Source organism: Camellia sinensis, chromosome 12, assembly GCF_055761805.1.
Source record: "Camellia sinensis isolate YWXY chromosome 12, ASM5576180v1, whole genome shotgun sequence".
Taxonomy (NCBI): domain Eukaryota; kingdom Viridiplantae; phylum Streptophyta; class Magnoliopsida; order Ericales; family Theaceae; genus Camellia; species Camellia sinensis.
Window position 1 is genome coordinate 65620823 of NC_138972.1, and position 26444 is coordinate 65647266.

General features: G+C 36.5%; 1 protein-coding gene across 3 annotated transcripts; it reads left to right on the forward strand.

Moving 5' to 3' along the window:
- The first annotated feature begins 2547 nt into the window (after nt 1-2547).
- LOC145804542 (uncharacterized) lies at nt 2548-7756 on the forward strand. Of its 3 annotated transcripts, XM_082898839.1 has the most exons (4): nt 2548-2708; nt 4260-6266; nt 6755-7210; nt 7437-7756. In XM_082898839.1, the coding sequence occupies exons 2-4, from the start codon at nt 4583-4585 to the stop codon at nt 7466-7468; spliced, it is 2172 nt and encodes a 723-aa protein (XP_082754965.1). In that variant the 5' UTR covers nt 2548-2708; nt 4260-4582; the 3' UTR covers nt 7469-7756. The 3 variants fall into 3 exon arrangements, with proteins under 3 accessions (XP_082754965.1, XP_082754964.1, XP_082754966.1); XM_082898838.1 differs by having other exon boundaries at nt 6755-7756; XM_082898840.1 differs by lacking the exon at nt 6755-7210 and having other exon boundaries at nt 2554-2708.
- The last annotated feature ends 18688 nt before the right edge of the window (nt 7757-26444 follow it).

Below are 26444 nucleotides of genomic sequence, written 5' to 3' on the forward strand. Positions count from 1 at the left end.
TTTTTTCCCAGCGTCATTTGGATAAGCACTTTAAGCACCTTATGTGACAACGTCTAAGCACTCTAAGCATCCATGGTAGAACGTAACCGGGTTACATGGATGCCGGTCTCTGCAGCTATGGTATGGATCCCAAATAACCTGTAAACGTAAAGTGTTTTTGAATTAAAGTATATAAAGGGTAAGATAAATGGAAAGTGTTAAAATTATCTCAGGATGAGTAAACTTACATCAGTAGCTACCAAACTGTCAAGCTCGGCTCGAAAAGATTTCAAATGATCAATGGAGGAACCCGCCTCTTTCCTAGATGCCCAATGGTACACCTGTGGCATGTCTTCATTGTAGCCCATGTTCTGGTGAGGTCGGAATGCTCGGAAGTGCTCATAAATCCAAGCCTCCAAAAGAGTCATATAACCACCCATCTGCTTAACCCCAGACCGGCTAGCATACCCCAACTGTTTGTATAGAAATGTTAATACAGCAGCACCCCAGGCGTAAGTATGAATGGATCCCAAATCCATCAATAAGCCAAGGTAAACAACAGGAACCCTGCCGCCACTCTTGTCACTGAAGAGTGTATATCCCAACAGAAATAACAAATAAGCTCTAGCAGCGCACTGTATAGCCTCATCGGGGTCTGAATCTGTGACACCAGCAAACTGACTTCGCAACCACTCAAGCCTGACTGAATTACCACCAGCAAAAGAAACCTCTTCATGTGCTGCACGTTCAGTAATCCCCAAGCCATAAACAAGTAATGTAACTCCATGATGATCTGTCACATCTGGTACGCTGACTGATTTGCCTACAATTGGAAGGCCAACAATAGTGCTAACATCATCCAGGGTCAAGGTCATCTCACCAACTGGCATGTGAAATGTGTTTGTCTCAGCTTGCCATCTCTCAACAAAACTGGAGATTAGAAGCTTGTTGACGAACCGATAAGTGCAACGAGCTAACTGTGACAGCTCAGACTGCTCAATAATGGCTTTGAATCTGGTGTTGTTCTCTACTGACCACCATGGCCATGCAAGGATCTTGGAAGAGTGATTATGACACTTTAGAGGGCCCTTGTTCCTATAACACAAATGATATCTCATTAGAAACTACCATACAACATACAAAAAAAAAAAACTCATATATAAATGAATTTCACTTTTACTGAGGAATGTTTACCTCCCCGTGCCAAATAGCTGCAGCCACATGACTATTGAAACTCTGCAATATTGATGGAAAAGCATGAGTAAGGTACTCTTCCTGGACAGTAGGAGAATCGGGTAAAGAGGCGTCCTCCACAGCAATGTCAGGCATATCATCACCTTCAACTCATCTTTGGCTTCGGCTTCTACTTTGACTAGCACTGGGGATATCATATTCTACCGAAACTGGATCACGACCTCGACCTCGTCCTCGCCCACGTCCTTGTCCCCGGTCATGGTCAACATCCAATTCACGACGTCGTCTATTTGAAGCAGTAGGTGGGAAACGTTGTTGATATTCAAAATTCATATTCTCTGCAAAAATTAATATACCCAAACAAAATAAAATTAAAAAAAAATAATCAATCCTAGTGCATTACTAATGCTCTTATTCCCTAATTCTATCCCCAAACAAAGCTATACCATTTTTCAATTCCATGTTAGTACCCATTGAAGCTCAATATGAGATTACCACAAATGTAAAAATAATACACAAAAGAAGGGAGAGAAAAAAAAAAAAAAAACACTGTTCGGAAGTTGAAAACCGAAAGTATATATACTATTCGGAAGTTGAAATCTGAAACAAAAAATTAATTTCGGAAGTTGATTGTTGTTTGAATTTAATATATTCGGAAGTTGATTGCCGAAATAATCAAAAAGTTTCGGAAACCTACTGTTGAAATATATCATCAATTTCGGATTCCTACTTCCGAACAAATTCCTTAATTTCAGAAACCCAGTTCTGAACGGTTTTTTTACGATCCGTGGGCCTTCGTTCGTTTTCAAAATGAAAAAAACAAAACTCTACGTTGCAAATTAAATAGGAATGATGATTCAAAAGTAAACTCACCTAATGAGGATTGAAAATGTGATGGAATGGTTCAATGGGATGCAGCTTCGTGGATGAAATGTTTCAATGTATTTGCACACCTGGGTTGCACACGGTAAGCTTCTATGTGATGGAATGCTTCAATTTATTTGCACACGGTAAGTTTGAATGGGTGTGTATATCCTCAAGGTTGAAGATGTAGCTCAACTTCAATGTGTGTGTGTATTTGCACCGTTGGGAGAGTTGGGTTTGGGGTCGGGGGTGTGTGTGTGTGTATGAGGGTAGATGTGGAATGAATCGTGTGTGTAGTGAGTAAACTAATTAGGAATTAATTTTTTTAGTATGTATAGTGAGAAAGATGTGCAAAGAGGGTGTTTGGTGTGTGTAAATAGCTGCTCCCCAAATGCAACAAATTGCGTTTTGAGGCTGCCCAGCTTTTTTTTCACAAGCCAAAAACGCTGCGTTTTTTTGGCTTCTTATCAGAACGGCACTTAAACGACAACGTTGGTATATTACCGTCTTACCGAAGCAAAGCTGTACTACTCTACTCTATTACGAAGAAACGAATCAAGTCAACTCCCCACTACGAAACGAATCAAATCAACTCCCTTCTTCTTCTATTCTATGCTGATTTCTTCACCCTTTTCTGCTCCTATCAAAATCCACCACTCTATGTAATAATTGTAAGTCAAATCTCCTCTCACTTCTCCTACCATTTTCCTTCTACTTGGATCTACTGTGTCTTTAGTTTGTATTCAGAAATTAATCTCACTTTTTTGTTTTTTTTCTTTTTTCTTTTTCTTTTTTTTTTTTTTCATTGCAAGAGATTGTGAAAATTGATGTGCTGTGTTGATGATTTTGCTTAATAACATGAGCATTTTTTTGCCCACTACCTTTTGTTCTCTCTCTCTCTCTCTCTCTCTCTCTCTTGATGTGCATGGTTTGGGTTACAAATTTGAGCCGGTCAAGTGTTTGAGAAAATGTGTTAACTAAAAAACATGAAAATGGAGTGCCTTTACTGGCTGGTGTGAGTATCAGAGAAGAGACCTTATTGCCCAGTTGTTTGGTTTCTATTAAAGTATATGAGATCAGCTGTATGTATTAGAACACAAATTATGTTAAACTAGATTCAATGAATGTTAACTAAATGAATTTCCCTAAATATATATGTCATCACCACCCACAAATTATGCATGCATGTCATATTTTTATGCTATTAGTTGGCACCTTTTCTTTTCTTTTCTTTTCTTTTCTTTTTTTTTTAAATAAAAGAAGATAAATTTCATAATTTTATTAGTTAATAGTTTCTTGATCTTGTAAGGATGTGTTTCATGGGAGGATTTGATGAGGGAAATAGAAAAGAAAGGAAAATAGAAACAAAAGAAAGAATTGATAGGATTCAAATTCCAAACTATGTTTGGTTGAGATGGGAATTGGAGGAAGAAAAGAAATCATCTTTCTTATATTTTCTTGTCATTTTTTACTATCACTCTTATGATGACCAAAAAAATTGTGTTATGAGAGCAATTTTGTGTTTTTTTTTTTTTTTTTGGGTGCTGAATTTGCCAGAACAATCCTCTCTGTTTTGAGCCCAATATATTTTTCCTCCCGCTTTTCCATTTTATTTTCTCACATACATAAAGGAAATGAAGTTCTAGAAGATCCCTCTCATAATTCATTTCTCTCTCACTTTCTTTTCCCCTTTGTTTTTCATTATAACCAAACAAAAATCGGGATTGCATTTCCTTTTCGTTTTTTATTTCTCTCATCAAATCCCCTAATCAAACACAGCCTAAGATTTTATTTATTTTGAGAAACCAAATGCCCCCAAATATCTCCTTCAACATTGTCTATATTTAGCTATTATATTCACTTCCTGAATTATTATCTTTAGGTTACTACATATATACCATGTACCACCATATATTTCCTTCATCTGTATCCCTTTAGGTGCCCTTCAGCATTTCTAGCTTGAGTGGATCTTCTAAAATTTTCACATAAAAAATTCTATGTTTTAACCTTTCAGAATGTATTACGATTGCATCAGGAGTGTGCACCTTAATTACATAGAAATTTGATACTCCAAACGATCTGTATGTATATGGTATTCTCTATGTGATGCTACTCCAATGATCAATAGTAAATCTTTCATATGCTAACAGCAATAAAGAACAAAATTTTGAGACGAAATTCTACAGTCATGTCACACCGAGTTGATTGTTTGATTCTTGCAGTGGACAAGAAGGGATACAGAATGAGTGACTGGGAAACTCACACACAGATGGACAAGTAAAGAAAGAGGATTCATACGATAACCCATTGGATGATTAAGGGCATTGTGATCTTTTTGCTATAAAGGAGTGGAAATGGTCCCATCTCCAGTTTGCTCAAACTAATCAAGGAAAAATCCACTGAGGCACTAACTTTTGAGGCACTTTCAATTCGGAGATTATAATTGGTGGCGAGAGATCTAACCATTTATTTTTGCCAAAAATCAGAAAGCATATTGTGTGATCTTGTCCTTCACATTCTGAACTTTACTCACAGTAACATCCAAATGGGGTTTGGAGATTCTGACCATGAGCATCCGTTAAGACGTCAGTGGACACCGAAAGAGGGAGTTGTTTGTTTTAGGTGTGACCTTCCTCCTTCTGAGTGTGAGCCACCTATGTCTGATCGCGGCTACGGTTGCACCCGTTGCAACTACTTTACTCACAAGTTGTGTGCCGAATTGCCCGCGAACATGATGCACCCAATTCACGGTGAACATCTTCTCACCCTTTTGCCATCACCACCATCCAATTGCAGCAGCACCATTTGCAATGATTGTGGTGACAGTTTTCATGGCTATATCTACCATTGTGCAACCTGCGAATTTAACCTCCATCTTAAATGCTTTCTCACTCTGAAACATGAAAATCACCAGCACCCTCTCCGCCTCTGCAAATTGGAAGCTATATATACATTTGGATTCAATTGCATTGCATGTGGGTATCCTGCTGATGGCTTCACCTTTGGTTGTGATAACTGTGAGTTTTTCATCCACCATGAGTGTGCTTTTATACCACCCAGTGTCAAGCACCATCATCGCCATGTGCTCACCTTAACTTATACCTTTCCAGAGGAATCTGACCAAGTGTACTGTGATGTATGCGAAGAGGAAGCAGGACCACCCCCGCAGCACTTGAAGTACTGGCATGCGGGGCGAGAGAAAAAGAAGCTTGATTCAGAAAGCAACAAATCATTATATTACTACTATTGTAAAGGTTGTGACTACATTGCTCATGTGTTTTGTGTGACACAAGTCACAAGGGTCACGAGGCTGAAGGAGGAGGGAGAGAAAGAGGAATGGCTTGAACACTTCAGTCACCTGCACCCATTGAGCTTTTCTCGTAAGGTAAAGGACTTCCAGAGTTACTGTTCCGGATGTGGTCGGATCATCTGGGATCTCAATTACTATTGCAACCAATGCAACTTTGTCCTTCATAAATCATGCGCCGAATTTCCTCGTTTAATTAAACACCAACTTCACGAACACTCCCTAACTCTTTGTGCCACTGCGCCTTGTGATGATGGCAGGCCTGTTATGTGTAATTCCTGTGACGAAAGGATCAATGGATTTAATTTCCATTGTGCAGATTGCAAATTCACCCTCCACTTGGTATGTGCTCGCACTTTTTTGCATCCCAGTCATGAACACAATCTTGTCTTTGACTCAGAACCACGATATTCTACAGGCATGTTCCGTTGTGATGCCTGTGGTGAGCTTGGGCAAGGTTTTGGCATGCACTGCACTCACAATTGTAACTTTGACCTACACATGGAGTGTTTTGCTTTGCCAGGCGGCATTAAACATGAATGCCACCCACACCCTCTCTCCCTTGCCTCCTCTCCCACAGCTGTCTCAGATAAATCTCACTGTGACATTTGTGACAAGGAAGTTGACCCAGAATTATGGATCTACCATTGTGAAGAATGTGACTATATTTCTCACCTGATTTGTGTGGCTAGTGATTTGCTCAGATCCTGGAAAGCATCCAACGCCCAACCTAATTTCCACACTATTCTTTCGTGTGAAGAAGCATCAATCAAAGCACCGGAGATGCCACCACTCTGTTACTATCTGTCCGGTAACGAGAATATGCCACTCCGCCCTCACATTCCGTTATTTATTAGTCCTGATGCATTGAAGCTTCTGGCTAATGAAAATGATGATGAACCAGCAAACCCAAACATAACAGGTGCGTTGTACTCTACCCTTTTTAATGAAGGAGAAGGGAGATGGAATTAGACAAGTCTCTAAAGTTGGAGCATACATGAGTATGCTGGATTTCAAATTTAGATAATGTGATAAATTTATACATAGAACATCCTATGGATGAGTAATAACAGAAAAATGGAGTAAATAAGTGGCTGTTTACTTGTCCCAAAGATGTGAATTGTGCCATTTTAGAAAAATAGATAACTAGATATGTTTGATTTTAAAAATGAAACAACTCAAAAATCCATAAAAATTATTGAATTTGCAGAAATTTATATTGGTCATTATTTCATTTAAAATTGAATTACCTAACCTACAATTGGGAGGTTCAAAATATGTTGTATTCAACCCTTTTAGAAACTTTGAATGGCGATGAGAGAGGAGTCTTAGTAGAAGCATGATATGGTGGTTTTGAAACATAATTTTGTTATGGTGTTAATTAATTCTTAGTTACATTATGTATTGCAGATTTGGCAATCACACAAACCAATGATGATGAAAATAATACTATGACTGTCCATTGGATTTCAAGCAGTTTCCAACATTCTGGCCATAACCATCCTTTAACTCCCTTGGATGAGCCCTTAGATGAAATTTATTGCCTCATATGTAAGCTAGTAATCTTTCCTCCATCTTACTCTTGTGCCCAATGCCAAATATTTCTCCACAAATCATGTGCCGAGTTACCCCAAAAGTACCCAAGTCATCTGGAACACAACTTTACACTAGTACCACCACCATTTGGGGAAAGCTCGTCCACCTGCAATTTTTGTAAGAAACCCATAACCAGCTATGCCTACAGTTGTACATGTGAAGTCATCCTTGATGTCCAATGTGCTTTTGGAGTACCAATTATGAAACACAAACATCATAAACACCATTTCTTTTGCTCGCGTTTTGGATTCATCAAGTGCAGAGCATGTGGTAAGCCTGTTAGCAATGAATTAGTCCCCAGCTTCAATTGTGGACAAGTCGGATGTGATTCATCCATCCATGCTGAATGTGCTTTATTACCTTATACCATTACGCATAGAATACATAGGAGGCACTCTCTTGAGCTCATTAGTGATCTTAATATTTCAGAAGAGTTCTATTGTGATGTTTGTGAAACTGAGGTGAACCCTAAACTCTGGGCTTACCATTGTTACAGTTGCGACGCTAGTGATCATGTGGATTGTGTAATTTCAAGGAAACGCATTTTACAAGACGTGTTGGATGCAAGCGCGTAGAAGATTGTAAGTTTTGAGCATATGGTTTTGGTGGATCATCTGGTTGACAAATTAAAGATTAGGTGCATTAAGCAGCCAAGAACAGGTTGATGACTTCATTTCTCTGTTGTGATTTTCAAAGCCACCAAAATAGTTGGCTCGTAGTATTTGTTATATATTTGTGGACCGATTTTAAAGAATTTAATCTTATTTGTTTTGGATTGCAACAGCAGCAGAGAAACTATTGCAAATGTTTTCAGTATTTTCTGGTGTTTGGTACAATAGAAAACGAAGTCAATGGAAAACATTTTTTTTATGATCAATAGAAAATAAACCTATTTTTGTAGAAAATATTTTTCACTTTTAAAAAGAATAAAACGTTTTTTAAACTAAAATTTTACTAATGTCACCATACTACTACCGTCACTATCGCCTCCAACACTACACCACCATCACTGTAGCGTCACTGCCACCTCCCCCTCCACCTCCACTTTCGTCCTCCCGCTGCCGCCACTACCACTAAATACAAAAAAATGTTTTCATCGAAAAATATTTTCTAAAAAAAAAAAAAATACATAGAAATGTTTTTCGCCCAAACAAACGGAACATTAAGGTAGCGTTTGACAACGTTTACGTTTTTTTGTTTATGTTTACAAAAATTTTATAAATTAATTTTTGTTTATTTTTAGAAAAATATAAACTACAAGCGCGTTTAGTTTAAACAAAATTTTTGAAAATTTTTAAAAATATAAACTAAAAAATATATTTGTTCAAACCTAAAATATTTATATTTATTTTTTATTATTTATGACAATGGAATCATACACATTATAATTGGAAAAAAAAAATTAATTAAAAAATATATATATTTGAAAAAAAAATTTGTTAGTCAAAATTTTTAATTTATATTTAAAAACCAACGTAAACTCATTTTTTTCCTCAAATTTAAACTGAGACAACCATTTATAAATCAAAAAAATTATCAAAAAAGTTTTTATGACAGTTTTTTAAATTTGTATAAATATATACTGAAAACGAAATGATTACCAACAGGTTATTTCATTTTGTGAGAGGTGATATCATTGACAATTGATTGTTTTGCAAGGACATGAGATTGTCCGTCTTAAAATTTGTTTGTTCCATTGTCTTGAACATTTATATCTATTGAATCATATTTTAAGATTATTGCACCTCGAGATTTTTAATGATCTAATGATTGTGAATATTTTGGGACAAGAGAATAGTGAGATTACTTTGTCTCCAAATTTTCTTATCACTGTCTTGAAATATTTTCATCCAACGGATTATGTTTTGATTATTGAATCCCAAGATTTTTAATGTCTAATGATTGTTAGCATTTTGGGACAGTCTGCCTCCAAATTTTCTTATCCCTCGATTACAAAATATTTTTATTCTAAAATTTTAATTTGTTGCATTGAAACAGTCTCTCTTAATTACAAAATATTTTTATTCTAAAATTTTAATTTGTTGCATTGAAACAGTCTCTCTTACAACAAAAGAAATTGTTAATTTATATTTTAATTCAATTCAATTTATGTTGAACGGTTTCGATCAGTTGACTTAATGCGGAAGTAACGAGTTATTTGACTCTGATTCCTTACGTTTTGTCTACTCCATGTGTTTTATTTAAAAACTAATGGAATTCTCGTTTTTACCCTCTTAGTTAGCCTTATATTCGAATTTCCCTACATTTTCAAAAATGCCCCATTCCTTTCTTCCTTTCGCTTGCTTGTTTACAACTTTTAAAGGTTGGCTGAGCGATAAAAACTTGAAAATAAGATTTAAGGTCTCGATTTTGAGTCTTCCAAGAGGCCATTGAAGTTTTGCATGGTCATTAACTTTAAGGCCTTTAAGAATTAATTCTCAATTTGTTTAGATACGAAATAATTCAAATCCAAGGTCTTCAGCATGGTCATTAACTTTAAGACCTCTAGGGATTGGTTTTCAGTTGTCCAAATATGAGATAACTTGAATCCAAAGCCTGTAAGGGTTAGTGTTCAGTTATCCGGATATGAGATATAACATGAATCTAATTGGGCTAAGTAGGATATACGCTGGATTATATATATTAAAAAAAAAGAAAAAGAAAGTGAGGGGGGTAAATTACACTTATCTCTCTTGAGTTTTGAAAAGAAAAATACAACTAATGAATTTATTATGAAAATTGAGGTAAGTGTTATAAGGAGTCCAGTGTAATTATGGTAAATTTTTTTGATGAAAAATGAGTCAAATATTATATGAATTAAAATCTTAAAAGAGTTTAGTATAATTATGCCAAATTTATTGTATTTTTTTCAACTCTTGAGAGAGGTAAGTGTAAATTACCCTAAAAAATGTTTCTCAATATACCTTTTTAGCAATAGTGTCCATTTTCTTCTTATTTTCTTTTTCATAATAAAAGGGGGTTAGAAGGAATTTTTTTTTTCTTCTTCATTTTATTCCTAGTTATTGTTTTAGTTATTTACATATAAGTAAAAGATATTTAATTCTTAAAAAAAAAATTCAACTATGTACGACTTCCTTTCATACATCGTATTTCTTTTCGTTTGTCTATGAAGAATAGATTTAACTATTGTTAGGTTTAATAAAATATAATAGCATTATAAAAATAGAAGGAATCTATATTTTAATTGAGTTCAATTGTTAGAAAAAAAGAAAAAAAAAAAAAGGTTTGATGTTAAAATGTGTTCTGTTAAGAATAAAAAATTAAAAAATTAAAAGTTAAAAAAGGTTAGCCATCAATTAGGTTATTCAAAGAAATTAGGGGTAAAATGGAAAAGTATTTTCAAAGTGTCATTGGAAGGGCAAGAACCATAAAAAGAAAACATTGTTAAGGAATTTTAAAATTAATGAGGTAAAATTGAGTATATATATATATATATCAAATTAAGAGGGAAAAGTGAAACTTGCCCAAAAAAATGTTGGGCAAAATGTATGCTCAACATGCCTTAGACTCTAAGTTTAAAGAAAATAATAAAAAATTTAAATAACAAAGGGAGAATTTATGTCAAGCCAGTTGGAGTTATTAAAAAGATTAAGTGGCACAAGCTTTTAAAAAAGTTTTAAAGAGTCGACCAAAATTTAAGAAAAAGAAGATAAGCAACCTCAATAAACAATATAGTGAAAATATATTAATCAAATGTTACATATAAGCAACTTTTATTTTCTATGTGATTTTTAATATCACATGGTAAGTTGTACTATTTCTTTAAATATGATACGTCTTACATATACAGTTTATTGTATGAATATAAGCATGAGGTAAAACAAATTTAGTGGCAAATTACATTTCTCAAAAAGAAAGAGTATTTGCAAACTTTTCATTTATAAAACAATAAAAATTAAAAGAAAATAAAGAAAACAAAAACACCACCAAATAGTACAACTTACCATGTCATATGATTTTTATTTTCTTAGTTTAGTTGAAAAAAAAAATGAAGTTAAAAAAAATTCAAAATAAGTTTCAAAATGTATTTATTTATTTTCTTCATGTAATAAGAGGTTAATAAGGTAATAGAGTTAAATTATTTGTTTAAGCTCTAGTGCCTTAAAAAGTTAGACAATTTAAAAATATCACCCCCTTTTTTGTTTTATTTTCTCCAATCAAATACATCAATATCACCCCACTTTTGTTTTATTTTATCCAATCAAATACATCAATTGACTTTGGTTGGCTCTTTTCCATATCGAATAGCTGTCTGCGATTAATTCAATTTTCAGAAAAGTACCACCAACTTAGCATCAATATCTCTCAATAATAATAACAATTTTGTTTAATGACATCGACTTCTTGTTAAAATTGATGTATAAAAAGAAATAGAGAATTGTATTATTGATTGATATATTGATATGTTTACATTGATTCCTATATATAGGAGAGGGTGAGTGTGCAGTAGGTGAGGAGTAGGTGAGGAGTAGGTGGAGAGTAAGTGAGTGTGTGGTAGGTGTGTAGTAGGTGGATTTTAACAGCCCCCCGCAAACTCAAGGGGGATAGGAACTAACCAACTTGAGTTTGGAGAGAGTAACAAAACAAGAAAATAGACGAATACATAAAATAAAAGAGGATAGGAGACACTGTATGGTCGTGTCAGACCGTTGGTGAAGACACTGGATGGTTGTGTCATAACGTTGTAGAGGACACTGGATGGTGGTGTCATAACGTTGTAGAGGACACTGTATGGTGGTGTCATAACGTTGTAGAGGACACTGTATGGTGGTGTCATAACGTTGTAGAGGACACTGTATGGTGGTGTCATAACGTTATAGAGGACACTATATGCTAACCGGAATCAATGTCGGGACAGTTTATGGGGTCATGTCGGATCGTTGGAAAAGCTAACCGGAATCAAATATCGGGACAGTTTATAGGGTCATGTCGGACCGTTGGAAAAGCTAACCGGAATCAAATGTCGGAACAGTTTATAAGGTCATGTCGGACCGTTGTAAAAGGTGCACCCTCAAAAGGTGTGCCCAATCTTTCAAAAGGCGTGCCATCAAAAGGCGTGCCCAATCCATAAAAAGGTGTGCCGGACATGATGGCGAGACGCGTGACTACCTGGGCTTGCGCGCCCGTTTTGTCGTCTGGCGTCAAAGGGCACGCGATGCGCGTGGCTGCCTTGGCTATTTAACCAAGACGGAGCCTGAGGCTGAGGCAGAAAACCTGCAAAAAAACTCGGAAAAAACTCTTCGTTGTCTGAAAGAGAAACTCTGTAACACTCTATTGCCCAGAAAATGGCATCGTCTTCCCGTGGTCTGCTCACTCTCTTTCCCGACCTGAACGAGTCAACAAGAGAGATAACTGGTGCGGTGGCCAGTGAACCCCAACCAAACACCGCTGGGTTTGCTCCGTTGAACTTTCCGATGCGGTCTGTGGAGTAAAAAATGGCAGTGCAAACGGATATTGAAGCCAATCAGTATACATTGAAGTCATGTGTGGAAACTATGACTGCGGTCACAAACTTGTCGCACTGGCTGCAGAGTAGGACAAATGAGGTGCGGCAGTTAAACTCCCAGCTGGCTCTGCTCCAACGCATGTATAAGGATGCGCGAGCAGAGATAAGTGTGCTAAAGGCGGAAAATAAGGAGCTGAAGCGGAAGGCCACCGTGATGTTCCGATTTGGAGGGCCACCATATGCTGTAGTGGAGGAGCAGGGAGGAGGCAACTTGCTTGGTGGTCTAGGAAGCACGGAGGCAACACCGTTAAGGGCCGTCCAAGACGGAGGCAAGAAGAAGAGACCGGCTGCAGAGTAGAGAAGAAAAAATCTCGCCTGTGGATGTGGTTGTTTGGGTTTGTTTGTTTGGTTTTTTTTTTTTTTTTTGATGTAAAATGGTGATCGGGGTGAGCCCCGACATGAATAAAATAAGGGAAGGTCTAGTGTGCAAATCTGTATTTGTTTGGTTGTTTTTGTTTTTTTTTTTTTTTGTGTTTTTGTTTTTGTTTTTTTTTTTTTTTGTTTAATGGAAAAGGGAATATAAAATAAAATAAATAAAGGTAATATGGCGTAGTATAATAGAGTCTAATAAATTATAAGGGTGTGGTGGGAACGTGGTGTGGTTTGAAAAATAAAAAAAGAAAATATGTCGCTTTATGCATGTGCGTGTCGGCCGTGTGTGTTGGGATGTGGATCTGTGGGTTTTTTTTTTTTTTTTAATATATACATATTCTATATACGCTAGTGGGATGAATGATGGTGTGTATGAAAAGATGGGAAGAAGCCCATGTGGATTAGGGAATTACGATGATAATGTTTTGTGGGTGGTAAAAAAAAGACTTGACTCATCAGACCCGGATCAAGAATCACAAGACTTGACTCAGCATCAAGTCCTCCTCCTAGATCTGATCATCAAAAGGAGGAGGAGATGTCAGTGGCGGCCGGGTCTGGCAATTGAAATACAAATGGTGAGGTAAATATGAAAAGAAAAAGAAAGGAAAAGAGAGGGGTTAAAGAGAGAGAAAAACCGATGCTGGGTCTTTGTTTGTTTGTTTGTTTTTTTTTGTTTTTTTTTTGCATTGTTCTGGGTCCAAGTCCAGTGACTGTCTCGTACACAGCCGAGATAGACCGCCTCCGGAACCGGAGGCCTCTCTGCTCCCAACCTCACCGGAGTTCTACTTCTATCTCTCTTGAAAATAACTATGCAAGAAGCTATTCCTTACAAGATCTGGGTACCAAATCCCCAACACCCTTTTCAAAACCGATCAGCACTGGTGAACAAAGATATTGGATCAGATTCAGGATCAACAAAAGGTGGTGGTGTTGTTGTCAAGGGCTTCGAGGGAACGACCCGGTACGAGCTTCTTGGTGGTGGTGCCAACTCTGTCAACCATGGTTACACCAAAGGCGACGAGGAAGAGTCCGGCGAGAATGCCGGCGGGCCTCATTGCCGGAAGTTTTGAATTTTCCGGGGAAGAAGGAAGGGTTTATTATCGAGAGTGAGGAAGAAGAAGAAGAAGAAGAAGGGTTGTTCTTGTGATTGGAAAGAGTGGAACAAACTTGGTGGGTGTGTAGAAACAGCCTACGAAACCACTGAGAAAGTCCACATCATCGGCATCAACGATGATGACTACGTCGACTGGGCCTGGGTTCTTGATGAGCATAGCGTTTCTCGATCCGGGAAACCTAGAGGGGGATCTTCAAGCTGGCGCAATTGTTATTGCATCATCCGGGGTTTCTTGGGTCCAAAAGGACTGGATCGGAGCTTCGTTTGGCAGATGATCGAATATTGCCTGAGTTTGTTCTTGATGTGCTTTGGAAATTATCGTTACCGATCGGTGCTGACCGCGATCACGAGTATTGTAATCCGACGGTGGGGAGTGGGTCGGCAACATTGGAGAAAATGAAGTTGTTGGGGTGGAAGGTTATGGTGACGGGCTGTGACGGTGACCCACTGATCGACCGTCAGATGGAGTTTGCGAAGATGTTAGAAAAGAAGGGAGTGGAAGTAAGCTTGGGATTGAGCCATACTCTGTGGAGGTGTTGAAAAATTCCAGCGGGCAGCGAAGGCATGGTTGCCGGCCGACTGCCCGCCGAAAAGAAAGGAATATAGGCCTAAATCTTATAGCTCTGATACCATGTTAAAATTGATATATAAAAAGAAATAGAGAATTGTATTATTGATTGATATATTGATATGTTTACATTGATTCCTATATATAGAAGAGGGTGAGTGTGTAGTAGGTGAGGAGTAGGTGAGGAGTAGGTGGAGAGTAGGTGAGTGTGTGGTAGGTGTGTAGTAGGTGGATTTTAACACTTCTCTCGAGTTCTAATAAACACAGTATAATATTAAAATTATAATTATTTTATTTTTTTCTTGTAATAGTTAAAAAATTTATCTCAAACGAGATTTTTTAGTCTCAGGTTAAAATAGTCAAAAAATTAACACAAATCTCAAACGAAAACAACCACTAATACTTTAGTTTCAAGAATGAATCAGACATTAAAAAATGTTTTTCCGAAAAAAGTCTTATGTTTGTAGAAAAAAAAATTCCATTCCATAAGTTTAATAGATATATTTAAATACGAGAACCTAAATTATCATTCAATTGTTACATCATTACATGATGAAAACCAAATGGTTGAATGTGAATAGACATTCCAATTCGTTCAATTTTATATTTATTCTCACGTTTTATCCCATTCTTTTATACCAAATGAAAAATTACTTGTCAATGGTATTACCAAAAAATTATTGCAGATTAATGAAATTTTTTTTTATAATTTTAATTATTAATGTGTATAAAATTTATCACTTATTTGTAATTTTTTTAAAAAGCATACACTAAATTGAAATTTCCCCAATACCAAACATGTTCTGAAAACAATGAAACTAATGTAAATTGTGTAAATATAAAAATATTTAATGGTAACATATATTTCAAGTATAAAAGAGATTGTAATATTATTTTTTATTCATATGATTACTGAATTAATATTGGTCAAAAATTAAAGCGATATATTTAAGGAAAATTTACCTATAAATTCTATTTTGAAGAATGGTGATCCATTTAGTCTTAAAGATTTTTTTATGGACTAATTAGTCACATTGATTTTAGAAAGGCAGATTTAATAAATTATTTAAAAATTAGATTTACAGTTATACCCTTATTTCTATTATGTTTCTTCTCTTTGTTTCTTTTGTGCTAGAAAAGTAAGGTACACAATATATGGGAATCAAATTTGGAATGAATTTTTATATAAAAATCTTTTTTATTTGGAAAACATTTCAAAATGAATAAAAAATAACTTAAAATATGAGATTATTCAAACATTCTAAAAGGATGTGGAATTTTCAAACATTTCAAAATGAGTACAAAAACTACTTTGTAATTTTTGGCCAAATGTATAATTTCAAATTGTAGTTCTCCAATGTAACACACAAACGTAATACTTTAATGTAACACTAAAAAAAAAAAAATTAGTGTAATATCCTAATGTAACACAAAAAAAACTCATTATTGTACTTTTCTCAAACGTAACATTCCAATATAACATTCCAAAAAAATTCCTTAGTGTAACACTCTAATATAACACACAAAAACTCCTTAGTATATTTTTCTCAAACGTAAAACTGTAATATAACACTCCAAAAAAACTCCTCAGTGTAATACTCTAATGTAACACATAAAAAAAAAATTTAGTGTACTTTTTCCAAATGTAATATAATACTCTAAAAAAACTCCTCAGTGTAACATTCTAATACAACACACAAAAAAATTCCTTAGTGTACTTTTCTAAACGTAACACTTCAATATAATACTCCAAAAAAATTCTTTAGAATAATAATTTAATGTAACACAAAAAAAAAATAAATAAATTTAGTGTATTTTTTTTAAACATAACGCTCCAATATAATACACACAAAAAAAAAATCTTTGTGTACTTTTCCTAAATGTAACACTCCAAAAATTTAGTTCTCTGCCACTTCAAGGGGAGTCCCATTATGAGTACTACATCTGAAAATCTCAATCCTAGCCTTAAAATCACCACCTCTCTGTTTAATGGTCATAACTATTTAGCTTGGTCGAAGTGTCTTGACACTTTTTCGGAAGAGCTGCGGGAAAATGGGTTATGTAGATGGGAGAATCAAAGCACCTAGCATCACTAATTCTGGTTATGCCCAGTGGGAGATTACCAACTCTCTGATCATGGGGTGGCTCATCCACTCGATAGTCCCTGATATTTGGTGAGGGCTACTTATCTATGGTTACAATACAGGATATTTGGGATGTTGTGGCTACTACTTATTCTTGGAAGCGGAATTTTTCACAAACATTTGAATTACGTCACTCCATTGAGTGCTCAGTCCAGAGAGAGATGATTGTTCTTCAGTATTGTACTTTTCTTAATAATGGTTGGAAATGTCTTGATCATTTATAGGGTTATAAACGTGTTTGCATAACTGATTATGTGGGTTACTGTAAGTTCATTGAACATGAAAGAGTCTTCAAGTTTCTGGAGGACCGCAACTTGGAATTTGATCCTGTTCGAAGTCGTGTTCTTAGCATGGATGTTCTTTTTTCTCTTTAGAAGGCCTTTGCTTATGTGCAGAATGAGGAGAGTTGTCAGTCTGCTATGCTATCACTGGCTTCTACAAAGCGCTCAACCTTACTCTCTGCTCCTCTTAGAGATGGAATTAGTCAACCTCGTAGTTCCTCCAATACCTTGGAAAAGGATAATCTATTTTGTGATTACTGCCGCCAGCTGAGACACACTAAGGAGACTTGTTGGAAACTTCGTGGGGTTCCTTCTGGTGGCCATGGTGATCGCTTTGGTAGTCGTGGGGGTCGCTCAAGACGGTCTCGAGGATGTGGGTTTAATCTACGTGCCCATCATACTAGTGCAGTTCATACTCCTGACTCATTTTCAGTTGTTCCATCTATTAGTGATGTCTCTTTCTGGAATGTCTTCTTCTAAGTTTGAGGATGCTTTATGCCACCTACTTGATCGTCATTCTTCCACTACTCCATCCGATGCACCCTCCTCTTTGTTTGCTCACTCTGGCAACTTAGTCTCTTCTACCAATGCTTTCGTATCTCATAAGACTTTACCTTGGATTATTAATTCTGATGCCTCCGATCATGTCTTTTGATTTATTCTTAGAATATAAGCTCTCTTCAAGTCAGGACAAAGTTAGGATTGGTGATGGTACTATTTCTTCTATTCTCAGAATATAAGCTCTCTTCAAGTTAGGACAAAGTTAGGATTGCTGATGGTACTATTTCTTCTATTTTTGGGAAATGTTTAGTTCATGCCACTCCTTCTCTGCCTTTATCTTCTATCTTACATGCTCCAAATTTCTCTTTTAATCTTTTATCTTTGAGTCGTCTTACTCGTGACTTGAACTATAGTGTGACCTTTTTCCCTGATAATTGTCTTTTTCAGAACCTCATCGCGAGGGGATGTTGGCAGTGGTAGAGTAGAACATTGTCTCTATATCTTGGATCAGGTAGACAAGGTGGCAAATCATTCCATCAAGTTTCCCACCACTAAGAAAGATTTATGGTTGTGGAATCGGTGTCTTGGACATCCGTTTTTTTTATTACTTAAGTATTTGTCTCCTTTCTCTTTTACAAACAATAATATCTTTGAGTTTAATTGTGAGTCTTGTCAACTTGGTAAATGACACAGAACTTCTTTTGCTCCAAGTTTTAATGAAAGTTTGGTTCGTTTTTCCTTAATTCATACTAATGTTTGGGATCCATCTCGTGTTGTGTCTTTGAAAGGTCATAAATGGTTTGTCACTTTTATAGATGATTTTTCTCGTACTACCTGGGTGTATCTTATGAAAGAAAAAAGTGAGGTTTTTTTTGTGTTTTGCAATTTCCACCAAATGATTTGTACTCAATTTGGTGCTATTGCCAAAATATTGCGATCTGATAATGGAGGTGAGTTAATTGATTCTGGTATAGTGAGCTATCTTTCCACCTATGACATTATTCATCAGACATCTTGCACCAATACCCCTTAGCAAAATGGGGTTGCGGAGCGCAAGAATCGTCATCTTCTTAATATAGCTCGTTGCATGACCTTTTCTATGCAAGTGCCTCAGTCTTATTGGGGAGAAGCAGTTTTCATTGTTGCCTATCTCATCAATTGTTTTCCTACCCAAGTGTTGCACAAACAAGCTCTCCTTTAGGTGTTCTTAGGTTCTAAGTCTGTGTTTTCCATTCTTCCTAAACCTCTAGGTGTGTCAACTTTGTCCACAACCATTCCCTTACTCATGGTAAATTTAATTCTCGTTCTATTAAATGTGTCTTTCTGGGTTATTCACTTACTCAAAAGGGCTATAAAGGTTATCATCCTCCGTCTCGTAAGTGATTTGTCTCCATGGATGTAATTGAAAAGCCCAACATACACTTCTCCTTAAAACTCAAGTATTAAGGAGAAGGAAACTGGAGTCTTATAAGTAGCACAGATGGGGCAACTCCAGGTGATGTGGGACACATTCCAACACACCCTCCTAGACCATAACATGCAGTAGCTGGATAAACGGTATACCAATCATAGGTCCAACCAAGCTCTGATACCAAATTGAAAAGCCAAGCCCACACTTCTCCTTAAAACCCAGGTAAAAAGAAGAAGAAAACTGGAGCCTTATAAGTAGCATAAATAGGGCAACTCCAGGCGATGCAGGACACATTCCAACATATATCACCTTTTTTTAGTCCTAGTCGTACTTTTTTTCCTCTCCAGTGTCCCAGTAATTCCTTTAGGAAGAACCTTGGTGTGAAGAGATTCCTGGATTTTCAGTTCTTGGATCATTACTGGTGGTTGAGGATGTAGAATATGAACCAGCTATTTTGGGCAATACAAAATCCAATGTTCTCGAGGAAGGGAAAGCCTATGTTAGAGACAAAGACAGACATAAAGTTATTTGGATACAAGAGACCACTTCTGATCCACTGTTATTTCCTTCTTTTGATGAGAGTCTAGGTAAATCTAAAACCCTTAATATTCTTGAGTATTTTGCTATTGATATTCCTATTGCTAAACGGAAGGATGTGAGGTCTTGTACTCAACACCATATCTCTAACTTTGTATCGTACTCTAACTGTCTCCTTCTTATAGAGCCTTTGTGTCTAAAGTTTCTTCTGTTAGTATACTCAATCATTTTTAAGATGCTCTTGCTACTCCTGAGTAGAAACATGCCATGATAGAAGACATGAAACCACTTTGTAAGAATGACACTTGGAAATTGACTGAGTTATCTTAGGACAAATGACCTGTGGGATGTAAGTGGGTGTATACTCTGAAGCACAAAGCGGATGGTTCAATTGAGCGTTACAAAGCTCAACTTGTGGCAAAGGGCTTTACTTAGACTTATGGAGTAGATTATCAAGAGACATTTGCACCAGTTGCTAAGATGAATTTAGTCAGGGTACTCCTCTCTCTTGCAGCTAATCTGGATTGGTCACTTCACTAGTTAGATGTGAAGAATGCTTTCCTACATGGTGATCTAGAAGAAGAATTGTATATGAAAATTCCTCTTGGTTTTGAGGATCATCAGATAGAAGGTTAAGTATGCAGGCTTAGGAAGTCTTTATATGGTCTCAAACAATCTCCAAGGGCTTGGTTTGAGAGATTTACTCAGGCAATGCTCAAATATGGCTTCACACAGAGTCAGGCTTATCACACTTTATTTGTTAAACATTCCTCTCATGGTAAGACAATTGCCTTCATTGTATATGTGGATGGCATAGTTCTTATAGGAGATGATATTGAGGAAATTCTCCGGTTGAAGCAATATTTGGCAAATGAGTTTGAAATAAAAGACTGGGGAATCTGAAGTATTTCCTGGGTATTGTGGTTGCTAGGTCCAAGGATGAGATTTTGATCTGTCAGAGAAAATATGTTCTTGACCTGTTGAAAGAAACCGAGTTGCTTGAGAGTAAATTGCGACACATGCACACCGCTAGAGTCAAATAGGAAACTTAGTGTTGATGGTGGAGGAGCTGTTGTTAACAGGGAGAGTTATCAGAGATTAATGGGGAAGTTCATTTATTTATCTCATTCTTGTCTTGATCTTGTTGATCTTGCTGTTACTGTTAGTGTGGTTAGCCAGTTCATGCATTCTCCTCATGAGACACACTAGGCTGCGATGATGCGGATGCTTAGGTATTTAAAATCTTCTCCTGGAAGTGTCTCTATTTTTTCAAACATGATCATCTTCGTGTGGAAGCTTATACAGATACTGACTGGACAGGATTAGTAACTGATAGAAAGTCCACATCCGGATATTGTACCTTTGTTGGGGGAAATTTGGTTACTTGGAGAAGTAAAAAACAGAATGTAGTAGCTCGGTCAAGTGCAGAGGCAGAATTTAGAGCCATGGCACGAGGTGTGTGCGAGCTCTTGTGGATCAAGTTGCTGCTAAGTGATCTTGGCATTGGTCGGACAGACTCCATGCAACTATACTGTGACAATAAGGTTACTGTTAACATAGCTTACAATCTAGTTCAACATGACCGCACAAAACATGTTGAAATTGATCGTTAGTTCATCAAGGAGAAACTCACCAGTGCCACTATGTGTACTCCTTTTGTGGAGTCGGGTGAACAATTGGCAACTATTCTCATCAAGGGAATTGGAAGCAAACCATTCCATGATGTACTTAGCAAGCTGGGCATGAGAGAGATCTTCGCACTAGCTAGAGAAGTGTTAGAATAATATCTTGCTTATTATGTATCACTTATTCAATTTAGCTGTCATTAGCTGTTATTTCCTTATTATGTATTTTTCCTTATTTGTGCCTCAAGGCTTCCGTTGTAAGCTACATATTATCAATATAAAAAGAGAATGATAGTCTTATCATTCCCTAAGTTTGTTTTCTCCTAACAAACACACAGTAGAATGGTTCGAAAATTAATGTCTTTTTATAAGTTGTTTAGAAATTAATGTAATTATCGGATTTTGTACACAACCCCTTATTACGAGAGTGGATGATACAGCTATGAGTCACGCTAATTTCTAAATGGGCCAGTTATTGAGATGTCTTGATGATATGCTTTTTATATTACACTTGGTATATTCAGACTATTTACCAAATTGGAGGACTTGTATGGCATCACTTACTCATCTACTTGCATTTTCTTATACATTGATTTATTTACCAAAGTGGAGGACTTGCATTTTGTTGTATGGCAATGCATGCTTAGGGGTAGTCGGGCATTTGTTTGTGTTACTTGTTGATTTAGTCATATCCACCAAAAAGTTGCTACCAATTATTTGCCCTTTGATGGCTGTTCTTTCTATCTTCTTTCTTATATGTAAGAGATTTACTTGTTTAAAGTCATCATCTATTAGTGTTACTGAGTAGGTTCTATAGCTGAATTTTATACCTGTATGTGAAGAGTGGTTTACTTCAACATTACAGGCATCAAAATTCTTTTTTTGGTTCATCTAATTTTCCATCATTTGTTTATTATTTTTAATCAGGAGATCAACAAGGATCCATATTGGTGGATGAGATACAGGAGCAAGAAAATGTACTTAAGGAATGCGTTAGGCAACTTGAAAATGCTGAAGCAACTAGGTCTGCCTTGGTTTCTCAGCTTAAAGAAGCAGTTCAGGAGCAGGTAAAGCTTTGTTAATTATGACTTCTCAAGTGTGCAATCACATTTCAATATCACAAGTACTTCACACCTGCTTACTAAACTATAATCTTTCAGGAATTGAAGCTGGAACTCATTTGCACACAATTGCAAGTAAGAAGCACTATCCTCCATTTTTAAAATTATTTTTTTGTCTCCAGAGTTATTGCTGTTTCAAGATATTGGTTGACTGATAAATGTTTAATCTCAATACTTACTTTCATTAACTATCATATCGTAAAGAAGATCATTTGGAAAGCAGTCAGAATGGACTATTGGCTGTAGTACTCAGCAAATTGATCCCGGAGGAGATCACATATTCAAAACTTCTAGTTCGGATTTTGAAACTTATATGGTTGTGTCCAGCTATGGTCCTATGGGTCATTTACTGGAATAATTGCCATTCTGTACAGTACCTTGTTTGTTTATCTATTTCAATTAAAAGGACGATCATGCATTTTTCCAAGTATCATCTAGCCTAAAATTGTTTCACAGCACTTCTAGACTTATTAGTGTCATTGGAACTCCCTATAGGAAACTGTTTGCTGAAGACTTGTGCACCATGGGGGTTAGTTGGGCTTTGATCCGGACACCCCAGCACCGATAAAAAAAAAATACTGGCTATGAACAGAAGGCAAATTAATTTATTATGCCTCTTGAGTCTTGATACTTAATACATGCCTTTTTATAGTTCCAGTATGTTTCGAAAGACAAAAGAGATGACCAGCTAACATGTATCTATAAAGTTGTTGAATATGGGACCTGCTTGATGAACACATCATGGAAAAATGGAATTTATGTTGGCTTTGTGTTGAAGTGTGGACCTTATTTGAAAATGTTTATATTTGATCCATTGGTGGATATAAGTTTCCACACAACCAGACTTTAGTAGTTTCTGCTTTGTAGTAAGACATTTGACACACACACGTGTGTGTGCACACACATAAAAAGGTTGCTAAACAAAAACGAACCTAGTAATCATGCTTTATACTGCAAGTGTAGTGAAATTCTCTCTACTGCCTTTGTATCAAACCATGTGGTGTTTAAATATTTTACCTGTCAGAAAACCCAACTTTGCTTGCAAGTTTCATCAATTTTTGAAGAATTTTGGAACTTTTGTTGATTTTTTATATCTTGCGAAATCAGTGGTTCAACTTGCAAAAATCTTGTAAAGATTCCAGAAAGCTTTTACTAAAAATTGTATTTGTGGCCACACCCACAGGTCCTTAAAATCATTCATTTTGATCCATAACACTATTTAAGTCAGTCAATTGTTGAACACTGGCTATGTGTGTCACGTGACTGAATATAAATGCCTCCACCATATCTGAAACGTAAAAATTACGGTGGCTATCTCCAAATCACTCGTGGGGTAATTACTCTCAAGTACTTTCAACTGTTATGACGTGTAAGCAATTACCTTTCCTTGCTGCGTAAGCACACATCCTAAACCCTGCCTTGAAGCATCACTATAAATCACAAAACCTCCTCCATCCGTAGGGAAGACAAGAATTGGAGTTGATGTCAATCTCTGCTTAAACTCCAGAAATCTACTCTCACAGCCATCAGTCCAATGTTACTTTACTCCCGTCTTCGTGAGATTGGTAAATGGTAAGACAATACGAGAGAACTCCTCTTAAAACTGCACACTTCAGTCACAGAGGTAGGTCCCAGCCAATTGATGATCACCTCTACCTTTGTGCCGTCCACTAATATTCCATCCTTACCACATGACCTAAAAAGGTCACACTGAACCAAAACTCACACTTCTTGAATTTGGCAAATGGTTTCTTCTACCTAAGCATTTGAAAAACTATCCTCAAATGCTTCTCATGCTCCTCACTACTACTTGAATAAATTAGGATGTCATCACTGAAAACTATTACAAATTTATCGTACTAGGGGGTTGAACACTTTGTTCATTAACTGGGGGTTGAATGCAGTTGGTGCATTTGTTAAGGAGTCTTAAAAGTTGTCTTGGGGACATCCTCCTTCCTCACCTTCAGTTGGTGATAATCAGACCTCAAGTCAATCTTGGAGAATGTGTGAGCTCCATACAACTAGTCAAATAGATCATTATTGTGTGGCAAAAGTTATCTATTCTTCATTGTAATTTGTAACATATTTATCTCCCTATAATTAATGCACAACCTCATTGACCGACAGGTGCTCCCTACTGTGAGATACTAGGCCTAAATCTCGCTCTTGTCTAACAATTTCTGTAACAATGTTGTGAAATACAGTCCGTTTAGTGAACCAGAAAAGAGACTGGGTCAAGGGTCATCAGTTCAACTATTAGATCAACCGCTATCAAACTGTGACTTCATAATAATTTGTCTTAAAAATTTTTCCCAATACCCTAAATTTTCTTAAATATTTCATCAAACATCCACCTCCAAAACAAAAATATAAAAGAAAAACCAATTAAATTCTTTGATAAATTTGACACCTCATTTATATTTAAATAAATATGTTTGTTTAAAAATATTTTAATTTTTTATACATTAATTTATTGTAAAATCTAATTTTAACATGCATAGAATAAAAGAATAAGTATAGTTTATTTGCCTAAGCATTCACAAAGCAGGTGCATGACTCAGTGGTGCCTGCGACTTCTTCTTAAAGACATGTCTAGTGTTCCAATCCCCTTGGTAACAATTTTTTAAGCAAGCCACAAGTGTTCTTTCGAATTGGCCGATTGTGTTGAACTGTGACTGGCTTGAACAAGTTACAAGTTTAACCACCGGTTCGAATGAATTTTGTAAAATAAGCCACTTTTCACTCCACAATAGTTTTTGTGGGTTGACTAGACCTGAACCAAGCCCGGTTTCTGGTTCAATCGGCTGGTCTAGTCCGGGTTTCAAAGCCATGCCTGTAACCAAGTCTGCAACTCCCTAAGCTCCAAAGGTGCCATCCTGTAAGGTGCTTTAGAGATAGGTATAGTGACTGACACTAAATCAACGATAAACTCTATCTCACAATTCAGAGGAAGATCGAGTAGATCCTCAGGAAATACATCAAGGAACTCCCTCACCACTAGTAGATCCTCTAACTTATGCTTTGATAGTTTTGTACCAACTACACAAGCCAAATAAACCCAACACCCCTTTCCTTAGCAACTCGTTAGCCTGAAGGGCTGAAATGATACCGATCAGGATCGTCTTCTTATACCTCTAAGAAGTGAACTTAGGCTATGTCATGCCCCAATTTTTTTATTACCCAAATAGTACTATCACATCCATTATTATAATCCAATTTCATTAATAACATGCGGAAGCTATATACATTACCGTCCATAGATAAATGAAAAATCTCTCATTTGTATATACATTGAATGCAAAATGAATTACAATTAAAAAAAATGGCTGCAGGCTTACATTAATTCATAAAAAGAAAGGGCTTAACCCTTTAGAACAATGACATTCCTTCAACAGGTATAGATCCCTTGGCCAACAATTAAAGAAGATCCTTTGACCTTGAACCACTTCTCAATGTGTACCTGAAAAATGATTAGCAACGTGGGATGAACAGAAAGTCCAGTAGAAATCCCAAAATAGTCTTAAACAATAGTAACATACAAATAGCTATGATCATGAATGTGTCACGTCATACAATATAAGTTATGTGACACTTTTATTTCAAAAATAAAACATACATAAATACATATAATTTCTTTTCAAAATTCATCTTTTCACCCTTTCAAGGAAAACCCGTTTATCATCTCTTCATCTCATCAATTATGATTCAAAAGAAACTCTTCAAATGATCTTTACTTTAGAGAAACATTTTAAAACAATCAATCGTTCCCTCATTCTAACTTTCATCTCAAAAACGATAATCACACATTCTAGTCATAATTCCGCTTTACATTACAACTCATTACACACACATACCCATCAAGACATCCACCACCTTCCCCGGCCTTAAGCACATGGGCAAAAGAACACCTCCAACAGTACAATACAATACATCTATGTGCATACAGATATGTGAACTTGAATAACGGAAAATAACATATACTTCTATTTTTACCGGCTTAAAGCACGGATGGCTAATGAAACAACCCACATAACACAGCACGCTTTACCGGCCTCACCTGAACGGGAATGACCCGCAGGTCACACTTTACCGGGCACAAACCGGAAGGAAGAGGAACCTATCTCAATCACCACGCTGTACCGGTCCCACAGGAGGGTGACAGGCCCCAATTTACACTTTACTGGGCGCAAACCGGAAGAGAGAGGAACTATCTATTAAGGCGCTACGCTTTACCGGCCTAACCCAGTTGGAAACGGACCCCCAATCTCATAACACAACATTCTAGATTGCTTCGATAATCTAC

What these genes read in the sequence shown, in the direction of transcription:
- LOC145804542 (XM_082898838.1), top strand. Translation starts at nt 4,583, where the DNA reads ATGGGGTTTGGAGATTCTGACCATGAGCATCCGTTAAGACGTCAGTGG. An exon ending in AGCAAACCCAAACATAACAG is followed by an intron (nt 6,267 to 6,754) that starts GTGCGTTGTACT and finishes TATGTATTGCAG; the next exon opens with ATTTGGCAATCACACAAACC.